Raw genomic sequence first — 17,864 nt, forward strand, 5'->3', positions numbered from 1 at the left:
TTTTTAGCATTGTCGTAGCATATGCTTTGCTAAGTAAAAAAAAATACATAAAAGAACTGGTGGTAAGTAGGCAATGATAACTCATCAAAAGTTCAAAGTGAGCATCTGGTATTCTTCCTTCTCCTGAACCTAATTTTTTTTTAAAGACTTAATTTTTTAGAATAGTTTTAGGTTCACAGTACAGTTGAGAGGAAGGTGTAGCAGTTTCCCATATGGCCCCTGCTCCCTCGCATGCATAGCTTACCCCATTATTAACATCCCCCAAAGAGTAGTACATTTGCTACAATTGATGAGCCTGCATCGACATACCATAATCACCCAAAGTCCATAGTTTATAGTTCACTCTTGATGTTGTACATTCTATGGATGTGGACAAATGCATAATGACATGCATCCATCATTGTAGTATCATATAGAGTATTTCACGGCCCTAAAAATCTATGTTCTGCCTATTCATCCCTCTGGACAACTCCCCCCGCAACCCCTGACAACCACTGATCTTGCTGCTGTCTTCATAGTTTTGCCTTTTCCAAATGTCATATAGTTTTCAAGTCCTTTCGGTAAATACCAAGGGGAGCATGATTCCTGGATCATATGATGAGTATGTTTAGTTTTGTAAGAAACCACCAAACTGTCTTCCAAAGTAGCTGTACCATTTTGCATTTTCACCAGCAATGAATGAGAGTTCCTGTTGCTCCATATCCTGGCCAGGATTTGATGTTGTCAGTGTTCCATATTTTGGCCCTTCTAATAGGTGTATAGTGGTATTTCATTGTTGTTTTAATTTGCATTTCCCTGGTGACATAAGATGTGGAGCATCTTTTCATATGCTTATTTTCCATTTGTATATCTTTGGAGAGGTGTCTATTAAGGTCTTTAGCTCTTTTTTAATTGGGTTATTTATTTTCTGATTGTTAAATTTTAAGAGTTCTTTGCATATTTTGAATAACAATCCTTTATCGGATGTGTTTTTTGCAAACATTTCCTCCCACTCTGTGGCTTGCTTCTCATTCTCCTGACATTGTATTTTTTTTTTTTTTTTTTTGAGGAAGATTACCCTGAGCTAAGTACTGCCAGTCCTCCTCTTTTTGCTGAGGAAGCCTGGCCCTGAGCTAACATTGTGCCCATCTTCCTCTACTTTATATGTGGGACGCCTACCACAGCATGGCGTGCCAAGCGGTGCCATGTCCTCACCTGGGATCTGAACTGGGGAACCCTGGGCCGCCGAGAGGCGGAACGTGCGAATTTAACTGCTAAGCCACCAGGCCGGCCCCCTGACATTGTATTCTGCAGAGAAGAACTCTTTAATGAAGTCCAGCTTATCAATGATTTCTTTCATGGTTTGTGCCTTTGGTATTGTATCTAAAAAGTCATTATCATACCCACAGTCGTCTAGATTTTCTCCTCTGTTATCTTCCATACCTAATTTTTTGAAGTAAACTTTTTCATTAAAGTATAATACACATTCAGAAAAGTCAACAAATCCCAAGTTTACATCTTAATGAATTTTTATAAAGTGAATGCTCTCATGTACTCACTACTAAGATTTGAAAAATAGAACATTATCCACAGTCCGCAAGCTTCTCTCGTGTTTTGCACCAGTGATTCCCACCCCTGCCCTCCACCACACAGAAAGATAAACACTATTCTGACTTCTGTTATGATAGATTAGCTTTGCTTACTCTTCAACTTCATAAATATAGAATTCTACAGTGTATACTCTTATATTTGGCTTCTTTTGCTTTTCTTTGTGGAGTTTTCTAGGTATGCTTTTTGGTGAGGAAGAGTGGCCCTGAGCTAACATCTGTTGCCAATCTGCCTCTTTTTTTTTCCCCCTCGAAGCCCCAGTAAATAGTTCTATATCCTAGTTGTAAGTCATTCTAGTTGTTCTGTGTGGGATGCCGCCACAGCAGGGCTTGAGAAGTGGTGTGTAGGTCTGTGCCCAGGATCTGAACCAGAGAGCTCCAGGCCCCTGAAGTGGAGTGCATGAACTTAACTGTTACGCCAGTCCGGCCCCAGTGGAGAGGTTTTTAATAATGCATTAATTTTCTTGAATAGGTAGAAGACTTGAGATTATCTACTTTTTCTTATATAAGTTTTGGTAAGTTGTGTTTTGTCCATTTCTTCTAAAACAATACATTTTTTCACCTCCAGAATTTTTTTATACCCTTGAGTTGCATTTGCAGTATCTGTAGGATCTCTACTGGTATTCTCTTTTCATTTCTGATTGTGATAATTTGATCTCGCCTTTATTTTTTCTTTTTTGTTAAGTTGTCTTGCTGGAGTTTATTAATTTTGTTAGTCTTTTTGAAGAACAAGCTTTGTTAAACTTACTGATTTTATGGCTGCTTTCTATTTAATAGACTTCTTGTTTTTTCTTTCCTTCTGTTTATAGGGATGGAGTAGGGATTAATTTGCTAGTTTTGTCAAACATCTTGATATGGATACTTAGATAATTAGTTTCCAAAAGCTTTTCTTCCTTATTAACATATGTCTTTAGGACTATAGATTTCCCTTGAAGCATGGCTGTGTTTGTATCCCCAAAATGTTACTATAATAGTTTATTTTTATTTAACTCAAAATATTAAAAAAATTTCCAGAGTGATTGTTTTTCTTGGACTCATTTATCGTTTAAAAGTATATTGATTAAGGGGCTGGCCCGGTGGCATAGAAGTTAAGTTCATGCACTGTGCTTTGGTGGCCTGGGGTTCACGGGTTTGGATCCCGGCCACAGACCTACACACTGCTCATCAAACCACGCTGTGGCAGTGTCCACATACAAAATAGGGGAAGATGGGCACAGATGTTAGTTCAGGGACAATCTTCCTCAAGCAAAAAGAGGAAGATTGGCAACAGATGTTAGCTCAGGGCCAATCTTCCCAAAGAAAAAGGTATATTGCTTAAGTTCTAACTATTTGGGGATTTTCTAATTTTCTTTTTGTTATAATTCCATTGTAATGGTAGCAGTTAGAGTACAGACTGATAGAGAATATACTCTGCGTGATTTCATAGCAGTTAAGGAACATACTCTGTATTATCTGTTGAGACTTGCTTTATGGCTCCGTATATGGTCACTTTTGGTAAATGTTCCATGTGTACTTTGAAGAAATACATTCTGAGTTATTAGGTACAGTGTTTTAAATATATCAATTAGATCTTTTTTCATTATGCTCTTGATATCGTCTATATCTTTACTGACTTTTTTTGTCCATTTGTTTTATCAGCTACTTGACAGAAATGTGTTTAAAAATCTCCACTATTGTGTGTGCACGTGTGTGTGCATGTGTGTGTGTATGTGTGTGCATACATATGTATTTATGCATGTGTCTAACAATGTATTTTCCTTTTGTTACTATCAGATTTACTTGATGTATTTTGAGACCATGTTATTCAGACCATGCAGATTTAAAATTACTACATCTTCTTCATTAATGAAATGTCTAATTTATCTCTAGTAATGCTTCTTAAAACTTGTCTTACATTATTACAGCTACACCAGCTTTCTTTCATTAGGGTTTACAGTGTATGTATTTTTTTCCATGCTTTTACATTCATTTCTGAATACGTATATTTCTAAATGTGTCTCTTGAAAACATCTGATGTTTTTGTTCAGATAATCCATCTTTGACTTTTAGTTTGAGTATTTAGTACATTTATATTTGATGTAATTATCAATTTATTTGGGTGAAAATCTACTCTGTGTCTGTTTTCTACTTTCCGCTTTTTCCTTTGTTCTTCTTTCTTCTCTCCTTTTTTGCCTGTTGTATTAATCGAGGTTTAAACGTTGCTCCATCTTTTTCCTCTCCCCATAGTAACTTGTTATTTATTCTTCTACAAGAATGGATCAGTTAAATATCAGGCCTGCCCTCTCTTTGCCATTAACAACATGGATTAGCACAATCAAGCCTCTAGAAATATTCAGTCAAAAAAAAGCTGTTTAACATTATTTGATCCAGTGATTGTCAAACTTAGTTGACAATGAAACACTTTGGGGAGATTGGCAGGGCCTCTAAGAACACTGGCCCTCCTTGGGGAAATGCCCATGTAGAGGCTTGGTCAAGCTGCAGGATCTTTAGGTTTTTTCTACAGAAGTTATTTCTTGATGAACTTTGATAAAATTGTAGAGAATTTGGGATTATATAATAGGGCAGCAACCAGTGCCATCGTTCCTTTGTGGAGCCTGGAGTTTGAGAATCAGTCTCGGGGAGCATACGGTTAATACTGTTTCAGGAGGCTCCCCAGGAACATGCCCCTGGGAGCTGATAACCCGTGAAGCAGGGGTTGGTTAAAGGATCTGTGGGAAGGCCATACATTCGTGTATTACTTAGTTTCTCCCAGAAAACAGTCTGCATTCACTGCACTCCGTGGATGAGGGAGCTGGTGTTCAGTCTCCCACTCTGGCCATTAAATTTGGAGACTATCCGATTTTTGATACTATAAATTCCTAGTGAGTTAGTTCATGTTACCAAACCTACTTGGAAGAAGTTAAAACGTGCTCTGATGCTTTGTTGTTAACCTTAAGCCAGTTAACTATTGGAATCCATCTGCTAAAAGTGAAGCTGTTATTGGAATAGTTAATATTATGCCATTTTTCTTGACAATGATTAAATAGCATGCATCTGCTCACTCAGAAGAGCTATCAACTCATTAAGACACAGGTTAAAAAGAAAAGGAGGGAACAGTTAGATCACCTTTCCCAAGAGGATTTGCATTTGAAATAGGACTGTGAGGGAGAGGGTAATTCTTGGCCAAAAGAAAACATCTTTAATGGTAAAGTTTTGATACTGGTGTGCTTAATCAAACAATCTTCCCCTTCTCCCACCCTATGGGTGGGGCAGAAGGAAAAGGATGCATGATGGTAGATGATTTGAAAACAAGGTCTGATATTAGAAAGAAAAATATGATCACATAAATTGGAATCAAATTTTAGTCAATTTTCAGGCATTGTAAAACACATGCAATTCTGAGAATTCTAATCATCTCTTTTTTTTTTCCTTTCTCAGGTGTATCCTCTTTAAGTATTCAATTTGCCAAACTCCCAAAGGGATTAAAGCATTTAAATTTATCTAAAACCTCATTGTCACCTAAAGGTACAGTATATCTTCTTTACTTAACTTCATGTCTATAATATTTCTGCTGCACCATGCTACCTGAAATAGTTAGAATTATTATTCTGTTATGTATGTGCCTTTAACAATATGTATATTACAGTATGCTGGCAAGTTTAAGATAAAGAAATGATGTGATTTGAATTCTGGTTGTCTAAAGTGCTGTCAGAGTAGACAATGATTTCCAAATACACGTGCGATCTTTACCTTAGACGTTGAGTTGGGAAACACTCACTTGGCTGCCTCCTGTCTCCTGCCTCACATTCCCAGAGGCAACTGGTTGTGTTTCTCTTGGTTCATCCTTGGAAAAACAAGTCGACCTTTCCTGTGCCCCCTGCCCCAACACATGCTTACACACGGCTGTCAAATGGACTGTCTGCTCAGCAGAAAACTGTTGGGCCTAACCACTGAGTCCCCACTGTACCTCTACCTGTGTCTGGAAATTGCTTTTCCTTCCCCAGGTTCATTCCTGATGCCACTCACCCTTCTGTCATTTATCCAGTTGCAAATCAAATCCTGTCAGTTCCATGATTATTTTGCCACGTCAGCACCCCATGTAATATTTGAGAGATTCCTGCATACATCGTGCTTTTGGACAGCTTCGTGTTCTGCTCTGGTTGTCTGAAAAGCTTTTCTTTCATCCCCGAATACTCTTGAAGAGCTTCAGTTTATTTTATAAAACCTTCATCTGTGATCATGTCTTCTGAGACGTGTTCCCTACTCCAGAGGCCTCAACAGAATCAATTGCTCTTTCCTTTGTATTCTTTCTAGATCACATATCTAATGTTATGGTAAAAATACTGTGTCTTCCCTACTAGAAAGGGGCTCTCCTTGCGGCCTGTGCTTCTCTCATCTCTAGCTCTAGCACCTGGCACAGTGCCCAGACCACAGTGGGTGTTCAGTGAGAATTTTTTGAATTGAATAACTTGCCATCTCTTAAATATATCACTGTCTTTTGAAGAAGGCAGTATGTGTAGTGCTTAAGAGTGTCAGTTCTCAAGCCACATTGCCTAGGGTTGAATCCTAACTTTTCCACTTACTCTGAATATGCTTTTATAATCTCTTGGTTCCTCAGTTGCTTCATTTGTAAGATGGAGATGAGTTCTTCATCATAGATGGTAGCATTAAATGAGTTAATATAGATACAGTGCGGTTTTTGGCATAAAGGGCCGCCACCACCACCACCACCATCATCATTATCATCATTGTCGTCCTCTTGTGCTTTTATTTTTTGTGCTTGTGCTTTTATTTATGTGCTTTTATTTCAGCCTGGGACAACCTCAGTGTCCCCACCCACAAATTTGGGGAATTACTGCTCATCCTGTAAGATGCCGCTTCTATCTCACTTTCTCTTTGAAGCCTTCTTAGGCAGCCTCCTCTCCCTACACCTTACAGAATTCAATGCGCCTTTCTCTGTGTTCTGTCACACTTTGTAAATTCCTCTATTTTAGCACGTTTCCCATTGTATTTTGATTGTGTCCTATCCTGCAAGTTTCCAGACGGTAAGGGCTTGGCCTCATTCATCGCTGTGTCCCTGGCACATTGCAGGGTCTCACTGAATGTGTCATGGATACTTTATTCTGAACATACAGTTACACTAAGAAGGTTTTGAACTTGGGGTTAGTTTCATAAGTCTCATGATTTTATGTGCACACATTTGTACACACATTTAAGATTAAGGCATAAAAGTAAATTTTCAAAGGGAAAGATTTCCCCAGGAATCAATGTTTTCAGTCCTGGTGCCTGAAGCCATCTATAGCTCTTAAAGTTAAGTGTCATCCCTTGTGTTATCACTGTTGTAACTCAGCAGGTCAGTTTTATAAAAACTTTTTTTCTGATGCTTATCAATGTGTTACATATTTATAGTAAAGATTTCGAAGATACTGAAAAGTGTAAATAAGAAAGCAAAACTTACTTGTAATGCCAGTATGAAACCATTACAAGAATGTTATTATTGATAATTTGCCTATCCTTCCATACTGTTTCCTGTCTGTATGCAGTTTATTTATATACATACCAACAAACACACACTTGCATATATGGGATCATACTATGCTTATTATTACCTAAACATTTTTCCCCACATAGTATCTTATGATCACTTATGTCAGTAAACGCATGATCACCTTCAATGGCTACATGATATTCCAGCTTATGGAAAATGTTCCATAATTTATTTAAATAATCTGTTATCATACACTTAGATGATTTTTAATTTTTCAATAAATCAAACAATGTTAACATGACTTGTATATCTAATTATTGGTCATTTTTAAATTTCTTCTTTAGGATAAATTCCTGTAAGTGGAATTGCTAGATTGAAGAGTTTGCATCAGTTTTTAAAGTTTTTTTGATAGTTATTGTTAAGTTGTTTTCCAAGTATTTTGTACAAATCTCTTCACACTCTCACTGGATATTATTCTCCTTTATCGTTGTTTATCAAGCGCATAAGCAAAAGTGTTGTGATATTTAAATTTTAGTTTCCTCAGTTATTGCTTAGGTAACTTTTTCTGCCTTGTTCCTTCGTCATTTGTATTTCTTTCGGAGGAAACTGCTAGTTTCCATCTTTTGTTACTTCTCTATTTACAATGCTGATCTTTTTTCTTAATTTATACAAATTCTCTACATATTAAAAATATTAATAATTTATCAAGTGGTCCAGGTCTAACTTTTTTAAGATAAAAGTGGTTTAAAAAAAAATTTTTGATATATTTATTTATTTATTACTGTAAAGCAAATAGAGGGATGTGGTGATCATTTATCCTTCCAAGGGTAAGATTTGGTTCTCAGGTGCCTCAGTGCCACCACTCACTGATGTCCCTCTCCCTCCTTGTGATGAGAGTAGGGGGTACCACAGGCAAAGCCAGGGTCCTGGGCTTCCTTGTGAGTGAGGACAGTACCACCTTTGCTCTACTCTTCACAAAGAAAGGGTATCACATTTATCTCTTCCCTGCAGTAAAATATGTGTTTGGAGAATTAATATTGTCTTATAACATGTGACTCAAAGAATTTGTCACCCTTCCTAAGATGTTGAAATGTTGCGTTTTTTTAAAAATTGATTTCTTGAAGGCTTTCTTGCAGACTTTCACATAGGATCTGAGACGTTTGCAGGTTCAAACTAATTCAGATTAATTTTGAGTTTTAAGCTTTTGCTGAGTTGGACTAACTTTTATATTTTTGTTCTATGAAAACATTTATATTCGTGGCTCTATAATTCAAGACAGATTTTGTTTTTTCAATATTCCCATGACATCTATACTATCTCCAAATACCCTTTTTCTTCCTCAGATGTTAGCTAAATGATAGTTTTCTGGATTTCTAGTAAATGTCCTGCTGGTTGCCAGATTATGTCAATGCAGGGCCATCTGGTACCACCTTTTTCCAGCTGTAAACACTCCGATAATAAATACAAAGAACAGACAAAATCACTAGACAGCCAGAATCAAGGATGGCATGCAAATGTGTGTTTAGTTTGGGTTGTAAGAGCCCAGATTTTTTCTGTCCTATATTTTTGTAATTTCCTGCTATTAGTGTACTTATTAACACAGGCCTGTTGTGAATGTAACCTCAAGAGGTGGGAGAGGAAATCCTTCATTCTGTTTCAGTAGCATGAAGCTTAGCTGCTGCTAACATGATTCTCTCTTGATTCTATTCAGATGTTGACCAACTGCCAAGTGCCAGCACTTGTCAAGGAGCATTTTGCTGTCAAGACTAATTTGACCTTCTAATTTTGAAATTTATTCATTGAGTTTTGTTATATACCTCACTGAGAAAATGATTTTACAAATGATTTTCTTGATGACAATCTGGTGTTTTCCATTATGTTGTGGACTCAATTATTCCATTACAAAATGCATTAATACTATTAATAACAGGACAAACTGAAGGAAGATTGATCATTTAGACAATCAGAGAAGTTACCTCAAGAAATTAACCTTTTCTAGAGGCCATTGAGGGTTCCTTTTATCTAACGTAATTAATCAAATCTCCATCCTTTTCATTGCCAAGTTCTTGTTTCTTACCTTGTTGATAGTACTGACCTCACTGGATTGTGATTATTGGGCTGCCTGTGTCTCCCACTGGACTGGCTTTTAGAGGGTAAGATAGTATTCCCTGGGTCTCAGAAGCCTATGCCTGGTACACAGGTGACTTTCAATAAAGATTTGTTGCATTGAATAAATATTCTTATGTAGCACTGACTTTTCATCCTGGAATTTACTTAGTTTCCTTCCTGATGATCTTTGAACTTTTTGAGGGCAAAGAATGGGTCTTATTTACATGTCTCCCAATCCCCAGCATTTTAGAAACATTTTATGAGCAGTTAATAAATGTTGAGTTGATAGCTAAGAAATTCTTCTTTGTACTTAAGTAAAACATCTTTCACACTGCCCCTCTGTCTCTTCTGTCTACATACCCAAATGCGCACTCATCTTTGAGAGATGGCTCAGTAGCCTTTGTTAGACACACACTGGAGTCGGTTCTTTGTAACTGTTCAAAGCTGGAGGATAAGATAATATCAGTACCACACACCTTCCTGAGTACCGCACACCAAACACCTAAACTGCTCTAGTGCAGGACTGTGTTTATAACCCTCAGGTTTTTTCTTGGAGCGCCCTCATTAGATCCTGCTGCCGTGACCAGTTCTGGCTCTCACTGGCAGGCCTGACCCTGACCTCTTATCTGGATGAAGGCTCTGTCCAAGGTGGACAAAAACCCCCTTTCCTGTTTCTCTTTAGGGTGGTAGAGTCAGGCTGGAATATTCAAAAAGAATTTTACTAAAAAACAAGAAAAACAAAATAATTTATAAAAGTATACCCAATTTAGACATAGTCATATTTCCAAGATATACTAATTGGAACTGTAGCCTTTTAATAGAAACATGAAGAACTTTGCTATACCCCACGTCCCTGTTTTCTTAAGAATCATCATCAGTGATATTGTGTGTATTGACCTCTTTGAATCCCAGTGAGTGACCAGACTCTTGTGGGCTCCTATTTTGTAGTCACACATCTCCTAGAGCCTCTGCTCCCCCATGAAGAAGTGGCCTGATGAAAATTCACCCACTACAAAGCCTTGATTAGCAGGCCTGTTTCAATTACTATTACCCACGTATAAGAGAACATAGCTCTCTCTTCACAGAATAATCTTTTTTTCCCTCTTTTTTCTCCCCAGATCCCCCCAGTATATAGTTGTATATTTTAGTTGTGGATTCTTTCACAGAATAATCTTGTCCTCCTCATATATTCATTCTTTGCTTTCTGAGATGGTATTAACAGTTTAGTTCAGTTGACTTTAACTTGAGCCATTAATGTTATGTATGTAAATAGTATATAGAGTGTCAAAATGATCACTTTTTCTTTTTAATTGCTTCTTACATTGTGTATAGATCATTTTCTCACTCTTTGTAAAATCCATTTCAGTCTAAAATTTTCCTTGAATCTACTACCTTAAGTAGAGCAGTGCATTCCTGTATTAACTTCCAAGTACTTTAAATAGCCTAAAGTATCTGAATTTGCACCTGCATCATTTCAATACTATATGCTAAGTCAAGAATTGCCTGGCAGGATTAAGAAAAGGGTAGAAATGATCAATTAGATTGCTTTAAAATCCTGTCCATCTACATCAGAAGAAGTGGAGCAAAATGAAGCTGATCCATTTCTTTCTCCTAAGAGAGACGGTTCTGTCTGTGACTAACCTGTTCTTCCTGAGGGGATGTCAAAAAAAGGGCAATCATAGTGCTACCTTTTGGGGACAGTGCTTATGGTTAACCTCAGTCCTGCAATTTGAGGGGACTGCTGGGCCATTTATAGAAACTCACAAGCCTCATTTTGTTTCCTGGAGTGGAAATTGAGCCTGGATCTTCTCGTTGTTGCAGGGGTGAATAGCCTTTCTCAGTCACTCAGTGCCAACCTGTTGACTGCCACCACCCTTACCCACCTAGACCTCTCAGGGAACGTCCTGCGTGGAGATGACCTCTCGGTAGGTTTTCCTTTCCTTTATGCCGTCTTCAAAGGAGCTGGAATAATTTCTCAACATGGCTTTCTAACTTATTTCCCTGCGTATCCATTTATCATAACACCTTAAAAATCATTTTGTTATGAGCTTATGAAGTGTTTTAGGGAAAAATTCCGGAGCCTTCCTAAATTAAACATAGTCTATCAATAAGTCTGTCTCCCCCCACTCCCCCCATCCCACTTAATGTTGCTGAAGTTTAAATTCTCTTTGGAAATACTTTTTCTGAAGAAATTTCTTTCTTCATTATAAAACATTATTGTACCTGTTAAAATTGCCTGATAAGAAAGATTGGAAATGTAAATGGAGTTATTTCATCACTCAATAATATTGTTGGGAAGAATGGTGGGTTTTTTATAGTTTGCGATTGAAAGGAGATATTGGGCTAAACTCCAGTCCTGGGCTGTTTCATGAATGTAGTAGGGAGAAGGGGGAGTTAGGAGTAAACTGGGACAGCTCTTTAAAATTTGTGTGAAGGCAAAAAGTTTCCCCTCATTTGTAGCAAGATTATTCATGCACCTGAATCAGTAATATAAATGTTTGGCAGAACTTGATCCAGTGAATTAGGTATCATCTCATTACTAAATGTGGTGAGTGGTCCCCCTCTGGTCACCATAATGGCATTTAGAGGAACTGCTCCCTTACCAGTAGGCCTACAGCAGGCGGACATGTTCGAAGGACCTTAGTTTGCATTCCACTGCTTTATGGGGGTGAAAAACACTGTGAAATTTATTCTCATTTCTCTCCTGTTTTACTTTCCATGTAAAGCAGGGAATGTTGCCAAAGTCCTTTTTGTAGATTTTTCCCTCTCCCTCACACTTGAAATCATTTCAATAATACTTGTTTTCTAGTACGCTATGACTTTTCAACACATTGTCCAATTTTAGTCACCACCTTCTCTGATGATTCATAAATGTCCTCCCTCCCCAGATGAAACAAACAAGGAGTCCGATGTGAACCACCAAAACGTTACAGTGATGAACTAGAGGAAGAGAAAGAGGGATAAAAGAAGAGCCTGAAGATTATATAATAAGACTCTGCTAAAATAGGGGCATTAATAGTCATTCAAGATGGCAGAGTAGCCCAGGATTTTTTCCCCATCCAGGGGTGGGTCTTGTCCCAGCTTGCCTCTGAGGAAGGGGAAGTGGAATGAAGAGGCCTGAGTGAGAGTGGGCTTCTAGCCCTGGGCAGGCTGAGGTTCTGGGAGCCATGCAGCAGGTGCAAGGAGGGGCTCACCAGGCCCTGTGCCTGCAGAGAGAGCAGCCTAGCAGGGCCTGTCTCTTTGGAGAAGTGTTGGCCAAGTAGGGACTTATCACCATTTGAGGGTGATTAGAGCTCCCCTAGCTGGTGGCCAGGAGTAAAACAGTGCCAGACAGAGACAGAGAAGCAGTGAGATCTTCATGAAAGTGAGAACAAAATTATTCTTCTGAATCAGCTTCCCTTAATACAGTCTGTTCTGTGTATCTGGTCACTCTGAAGTGATGTACAGGCTGATCTTTTGCTCTTCTGAATTCCTGGGTAGAGAGGATATTTCTCAAGCATCACGTAACTAAGCTGCTACACTTAGGAGTCTCTGCCGAGGACTAGGACCGTGTCAGTATTAAGTTTGTCTTTGCAAGTATCTCATGGCATCCAGGGAATCAAAAGAGAATTTAGCTATTTACCCGGTGACAGGAGCTTGGACTCCATTGGTGGACTCTGGTGTTGCCACTCACACAGGACAAATCGAGAAGAACAGAGAGTTGTTAATTTTATTGTTTTGATGGCCTTGCATGGGGGGTTGGGGAGAGTTTAGGCAGTGTGACCTCCTGAAACCTGAAGTGTCTTTGCTATATGTGAAATTACAAAAACAAACTAATAGTGCTGTCAGGCCCTACCTTGTTAGATTTTGGAAGTAACTAAAAATAGAAAAATCGTTGTGTTGGATAGAAGAGGGTATAGCCTGAGACTCTCAAATTCACATTAGTGGTTCCTCCAACACTTTCAGCAGTGATTAGCATTTTGATAGGGTGACTGCAATTCAGGTGGTATTTCAATCTCAGCAATTAAAATTAATTAGCACTGTTCCAAAATTGTATAATAAAAATGGAGCTCATCAGGAAAACGAAGCCATGTTGTAATAAAAAGGGGGTTTGGTAGCCAAGATCCCATTTGGCCTTGTTTTTTTTAACTTAAACATAATTTTATTTTAAATATTCTTTGGATTTTTGCTCCCAGGGAAGGTAATGCAATGACAGAAAATTCTGCAAATCCTCTTGGGAAGAGTAGAAAATGATTCTAGGAGGATTTGGGCAATTTCATTTGAAAATATTAGCTTGTATTGTGTGTATGTGTTTCTAAATCCTAATTTGTTTTTGTTTTTGATTTCAAGTACATGTACAGTTTTTTGGCTCAGCCTAACGCCATTGCTCATCTGGACTTATCCAATACAGAATGTTCCCTGGACATGGTAATATTTTTTTATATTGCTCTGGGGGTCTTGAAACAGCTATTTAGATGGGATACAAGGGGCTTGCTTTCTAATAAAATATTCTCTTAGCCCTATAAATATTTGAAAATAAGCGTGACTTGCTTTCTTTCTCAGGTCTGTGGAGCTCTTCTCCGTGGATGCCTTCAATATTTAGCTGTACTCAATCTCTCCAGAACTGTCTTTTCTCACCGGTATGGATTTATTCCTGCTTTCATTATCATCTAGGTGTGTCTTGCTCTCAGAGAAAGTTGCAGTGGTATGAGAATAGAATGATAAAGGGCGAAATATTGCACATGGAAGAAGGAGACAAATTTAAACCATTATCTATGAATATTAAGGCTTGAAAGTTCAAGTTTTTGTTATCTTTTTTCACCAAAGGTTGATGTTCTTATCAATAGCTCTAGCCTGCCCGTGTGAACTATATAATAATGTACTGTTTCTCAGAAGCGGACAAGCACTCTCTCTTAATATGGTAAAGCCCTTTTAGAAACTTCTACAGGTATTTCTTAATGATGAACTTGGAATTAAGTATAAACTACCTATGGGGAGCAAAGAGAACAGTCATCCCAAAGCTCATGCATTTTACCTTTGGATGTGGGGGACTAGTCTAGGGACCTCACTTCTGCCCTGCTGACTTAGAATTGTTTGCAAAATGAGGCAGTAGATTAGAGCAGCAGGTGTTCACACAGAGCGGCAACTTAGAATGGGGAAAGGAATTATGAAAAGTACATGGGTCGTATAAACCTGGAATTCTGGGACCATCCGCTATATTAATACAGTTCAACACTTAGCAGTTGTAATTATGACCACAAATCATAAGCAATATTTTGGTCATTATATGGTCATTTTAATAACATGGAAAATTGCTTAATATTAGAAATAGCTCCATTTTATTGGTTAACTTTTTAAAAGTTTTATGTAATCAAAGGGATAAGTCTCACTTATTTGGAAAATTCAGTTATTCAGCATGCTTTATTCTACAATTGCACCTCACAAATGAATTATTCTATATTTTAAAGTACTAATGGTCTGTTACTTCAACAGTGATGTAAATCTTTTCACAATAGGAAAAGTATGCCACAAGTACCTCAATCGAATAAGATCAGAGAGTGTAAAATCTAGGATGTAAAATAGTAGGAGAAGTTGAACATTGTCTAAGATACTTTATTCTGAGGGCCTTAGAGCATATTAACAGAGACCACTCAGTCAGCTCGTGTATTTGCAGGCAGCTTGTGAAGCCGTGCTTTGATGGAGCTGGAATTGACTGAGGAGCTGAGCTGGAAGATGATATCATAGACTGTGAAGAGTTTTGTGTCATCAACTCTTTTGAGATCACAATACTGTGTGTGCTGTGATGCCTGGCCTTGAGTAGAACTATTAGGCTTGTAGAGCAGAATTGTGCTAACAAATTGCCTTGCTTTCAAAGGAAAAGTTGTGATGAAACTGTTTAATACCCAGTGCCTTACCTAGATATAATCATAGAAAGCCTTTAGTAATTATGTTGAAATTGCTGCATTTACACAGAGTTGTGGATCGTTAGCCAGGCTATTCAGACTTCTGTTCACAGATAATTTCACAAATGTATCAGTCAGGAAAGGTCAGGTTGTTCTGCAGTAACAAATCATCCCCCCACCCCAACCCACCACCATCTCCCTGGCTTTCAGCAATGATGATTTTTTTCTTTTTTTGAGGAAGATTAGCCCTGAGCTAACTGCTGTCAATCCTCCTCTTTTTGCTGAGGAAGACTGGCCCTGAGCTAACATCCGTGCCCATCTTCCTCTACTTTATACGTAGGATGCCTAACGCAGCGTGGCTTGCCACGAGGTGCCATGTCTGCACCTGGGATCCGAACCTGCGAACCCCGGGCTGCCGAGAAGTGGAACGTGTGCACTTAACCACTGCACCACCGGTCTGGCCCCTCGGCAGTGATGATTTTGTGACATGTCTCTTGTGGGCTGGCCACATTGTCTTCACTCTGGGAGGCAGAGCAGCCTCTCTCTAGAATGTTGACAGTCACATAGCAGAGGAAAAAGAATCATGGTAGTGCAAGTACTGGCTGGTAAAACTTCTCTTGGGAGGTCACACATGTCACTTCTGCTAACATCCCATTGGCCAAAGGGACTTGCACGGCCAAGCCTGCCACCAGTGGGGTGACAGAGCATCCTGCCTCAGAAAGGGGCAGTGAATATTTGCAAACACTGGAAGAGTTAACACCGTGACAGACTAACAGGAGGAGAACTATATTCAAAGAATAATTTAACAACATTTGCTCATCAAAAAATGAACAGGAATATACAAGCTTATATTATATTGTTCTACTATCTGGACCCAGAGTTGTTTGAAACGTCTAATATATATTCCACCAGAATTCTCTTTTCTCTTAAATTTCTTTCTCGTCTTTTTAAATAAAGATTCTGATTGCTTAGATATTTCTTCTCAACCAGCCTGAAATTGTCCTGTTTTAAAAGCTTTTTCAAATATTGAAAGGTTTCCCTGGATCTCTGTATAGTAAATGTTGTTGAATATTACGTGGTTGAGCTAGACCACTAAGATGGCCTCTGCTGTGAGAGTCTGTGAATCCTCCGCAGAACAGGAATGACTGCCAGTAAATGAGTGTTTACTACGCATCAGGCTAAGTGCTTTGCTTATGTGGACCTATTCAGTCCTTCCAATGATCCTGTCAGATAGAACAAAACAAGCAAAGAGTTCACATTCCAACTGTGACTCTGGAATCTTGTTTTCTCAAACCCTCGTACTGTGGTGTTGACTGCCTTCTTGCTGAGCTGTATAATTTGATCCACTAACTTCCCGCTGTAGTGGCATGGAGCTTATAGCCATTTCCTTTTGGAGCTTGTCTTTAACTATTCTAATATTTGGCCTGAAATTATTAGATCTGTGGTATGGGTATAAGACCTGAGCAGGATATTTGTCATGCAGGCTTCATGCCAGTCAGACTTTCTTTCTTTCTTTCTTTCTTTTTTGCTGTTGTTTTTTTGAGGAAGATTAGCCCTGAGCTAACTGCTGCCAATCCTCCTCTTTTCACTGAGGAAGACTGGCCCTGAGCTAACATCCACGCCCATCTTCCTCTACTTTATATGTGAAACATCTACCACAGCATGGCTTGCCACGCGGCGCCATGTCTGCACCCGGGATCCGAACCGGCAAACCCCGGGCCGCCGAAGCGGAACATGCGCACTTAACCGCTGCCTCACTGGGCCGGCCCCCAGTCAGACTTTCCATGCTGTTCCTCAGCTTGACATCAGGTCACAATCTTGTTGCATCTGAGACTTACTGCATCTGAAAATATTGCCAGATGCACGTAGCGATCCTTAACATTCGATGCCACTCAGTGGGAAAGCTCTTTAAATTGATGAGAAATATACATCTTCTTTGACCTCTTATTTCTTAAAAATCCAAACATGGAGTTTTCTAAAGATCTAGGGATAGAACACAATGAGTTCATGGGCTACGAAGAATAGGAATAAAATATTATAAAGACTTAACAGGATATCTTAGCTTCTCTCACATCATTCCTTTAATTGTGTTGAATTAATTTATTTAGGTTTCAGGCATTTTGTTTCTTTTTACCTTTAAATTTCTACTGAAAATGTAACTGATTCACGGCTTATTTCACAGTGAGTGACGATGGATAGTTTTGTCAATTTGGAAGCGGGGCGCTCAGAGGGACGGGTAACTGCTGGTGTGACTTGTGTGTTTTGTTTTGCAGGAAAGGAAAAGAAGTACCCCCGTCTTTCAAGCAGTTTTTTAGTAGTTCTCTGGCTCTGATGCAGATCAACCTTTCAGGCACAAAACTATCTCCTGAGCCCTTAAAGTGAGTGGTTAGTTCATTTTCTCCAGACCTTTTAAAGTTCAATTTGTTATTATGAATGTGCTTGAGGGAAGGGAAAAAGACGCATAATCCTGAAGCAGACAAGGCGGCTGAAAATGCCTTTTTATTATGAGCACAAAAGGAAATGAAAATCTTTTTGAGTACATTGTACATTATTGATATTATTGCATCTTCTGTGAAAAAAATAGCTTTCTTTGGTTTGTGACTTTGGTAGTAGTCACTGATCTTCTATAAAAGTTTTGTTCCCAGGTGCCATTGCCTTTATATCAATCTCTGTTCAGTTCATTTTAGGTATATTTGTGTGTGTGTGTGTGTGTGTGTTTTAACCAATATTTATTCGAAATGTTTCTACTAACAGTAATAGTCAAACTCTATACACATGTGTATACAACAGAATCAACTTTTAGGTGCTTTGGTTTCTGAG

General features: G+C 38.6%; 1 protein-coding gene across 25 annotated transcripts in view; it reads left to right on the forward strand.

The window, feature by feature from the left end:
- The window catches only part of CARMIL1 (capping protein regulator and myosin 1 linker 1), a 312,501-nt gene that overhangs the window by 174,908 nt on the left and 119,729 nt on the right, over positions 1-17,864 (forward strand). For all 25 annotated transcript variants that reach the window (XR_011529654.1, XR_011529655.1, XM_070584187.1 and 22 more), the window contains 5 exons: positions 5,004-5,090; positions 10,984-11,087; positions 13,492-13,569; positions 13,705-13,781; positions 17,318-17,422. Coding sequence is in view for 23 of the 25 variants with exons in the window: in XM_070584187.1 (XP_070440288.1) it covers positions 5,004-5,090; positions 10,984-11,087; positions 13,492-13,569; positions 13,705-13,781; positions 17,318-17,422 (451 nt within the window). In the remaining 2 variants the exon portion in view is untranslated. The remainder of the gene's footprint in view (positions 1-5,003; positions 5,091-10,983; positions 11,088-13,491; positions 13,570-13,704; positions 13,782-17,317; positions 17,423-17,864) is intronic.

Source organism: Equus przewalskii, chromosome 19, assembly GCF_037783145.1.
Source record: "Equus przewalskii isolate Varuska chromosome 19, EquPr2, whole genome shotgun sequence".
NCBI classification, from domain to species: domain Eukaryota; kingdom Metazoa; phylum Chordata; class Mammalia; order Perissodactyla; family Equidae; genus Equus; species Equus przewalskii.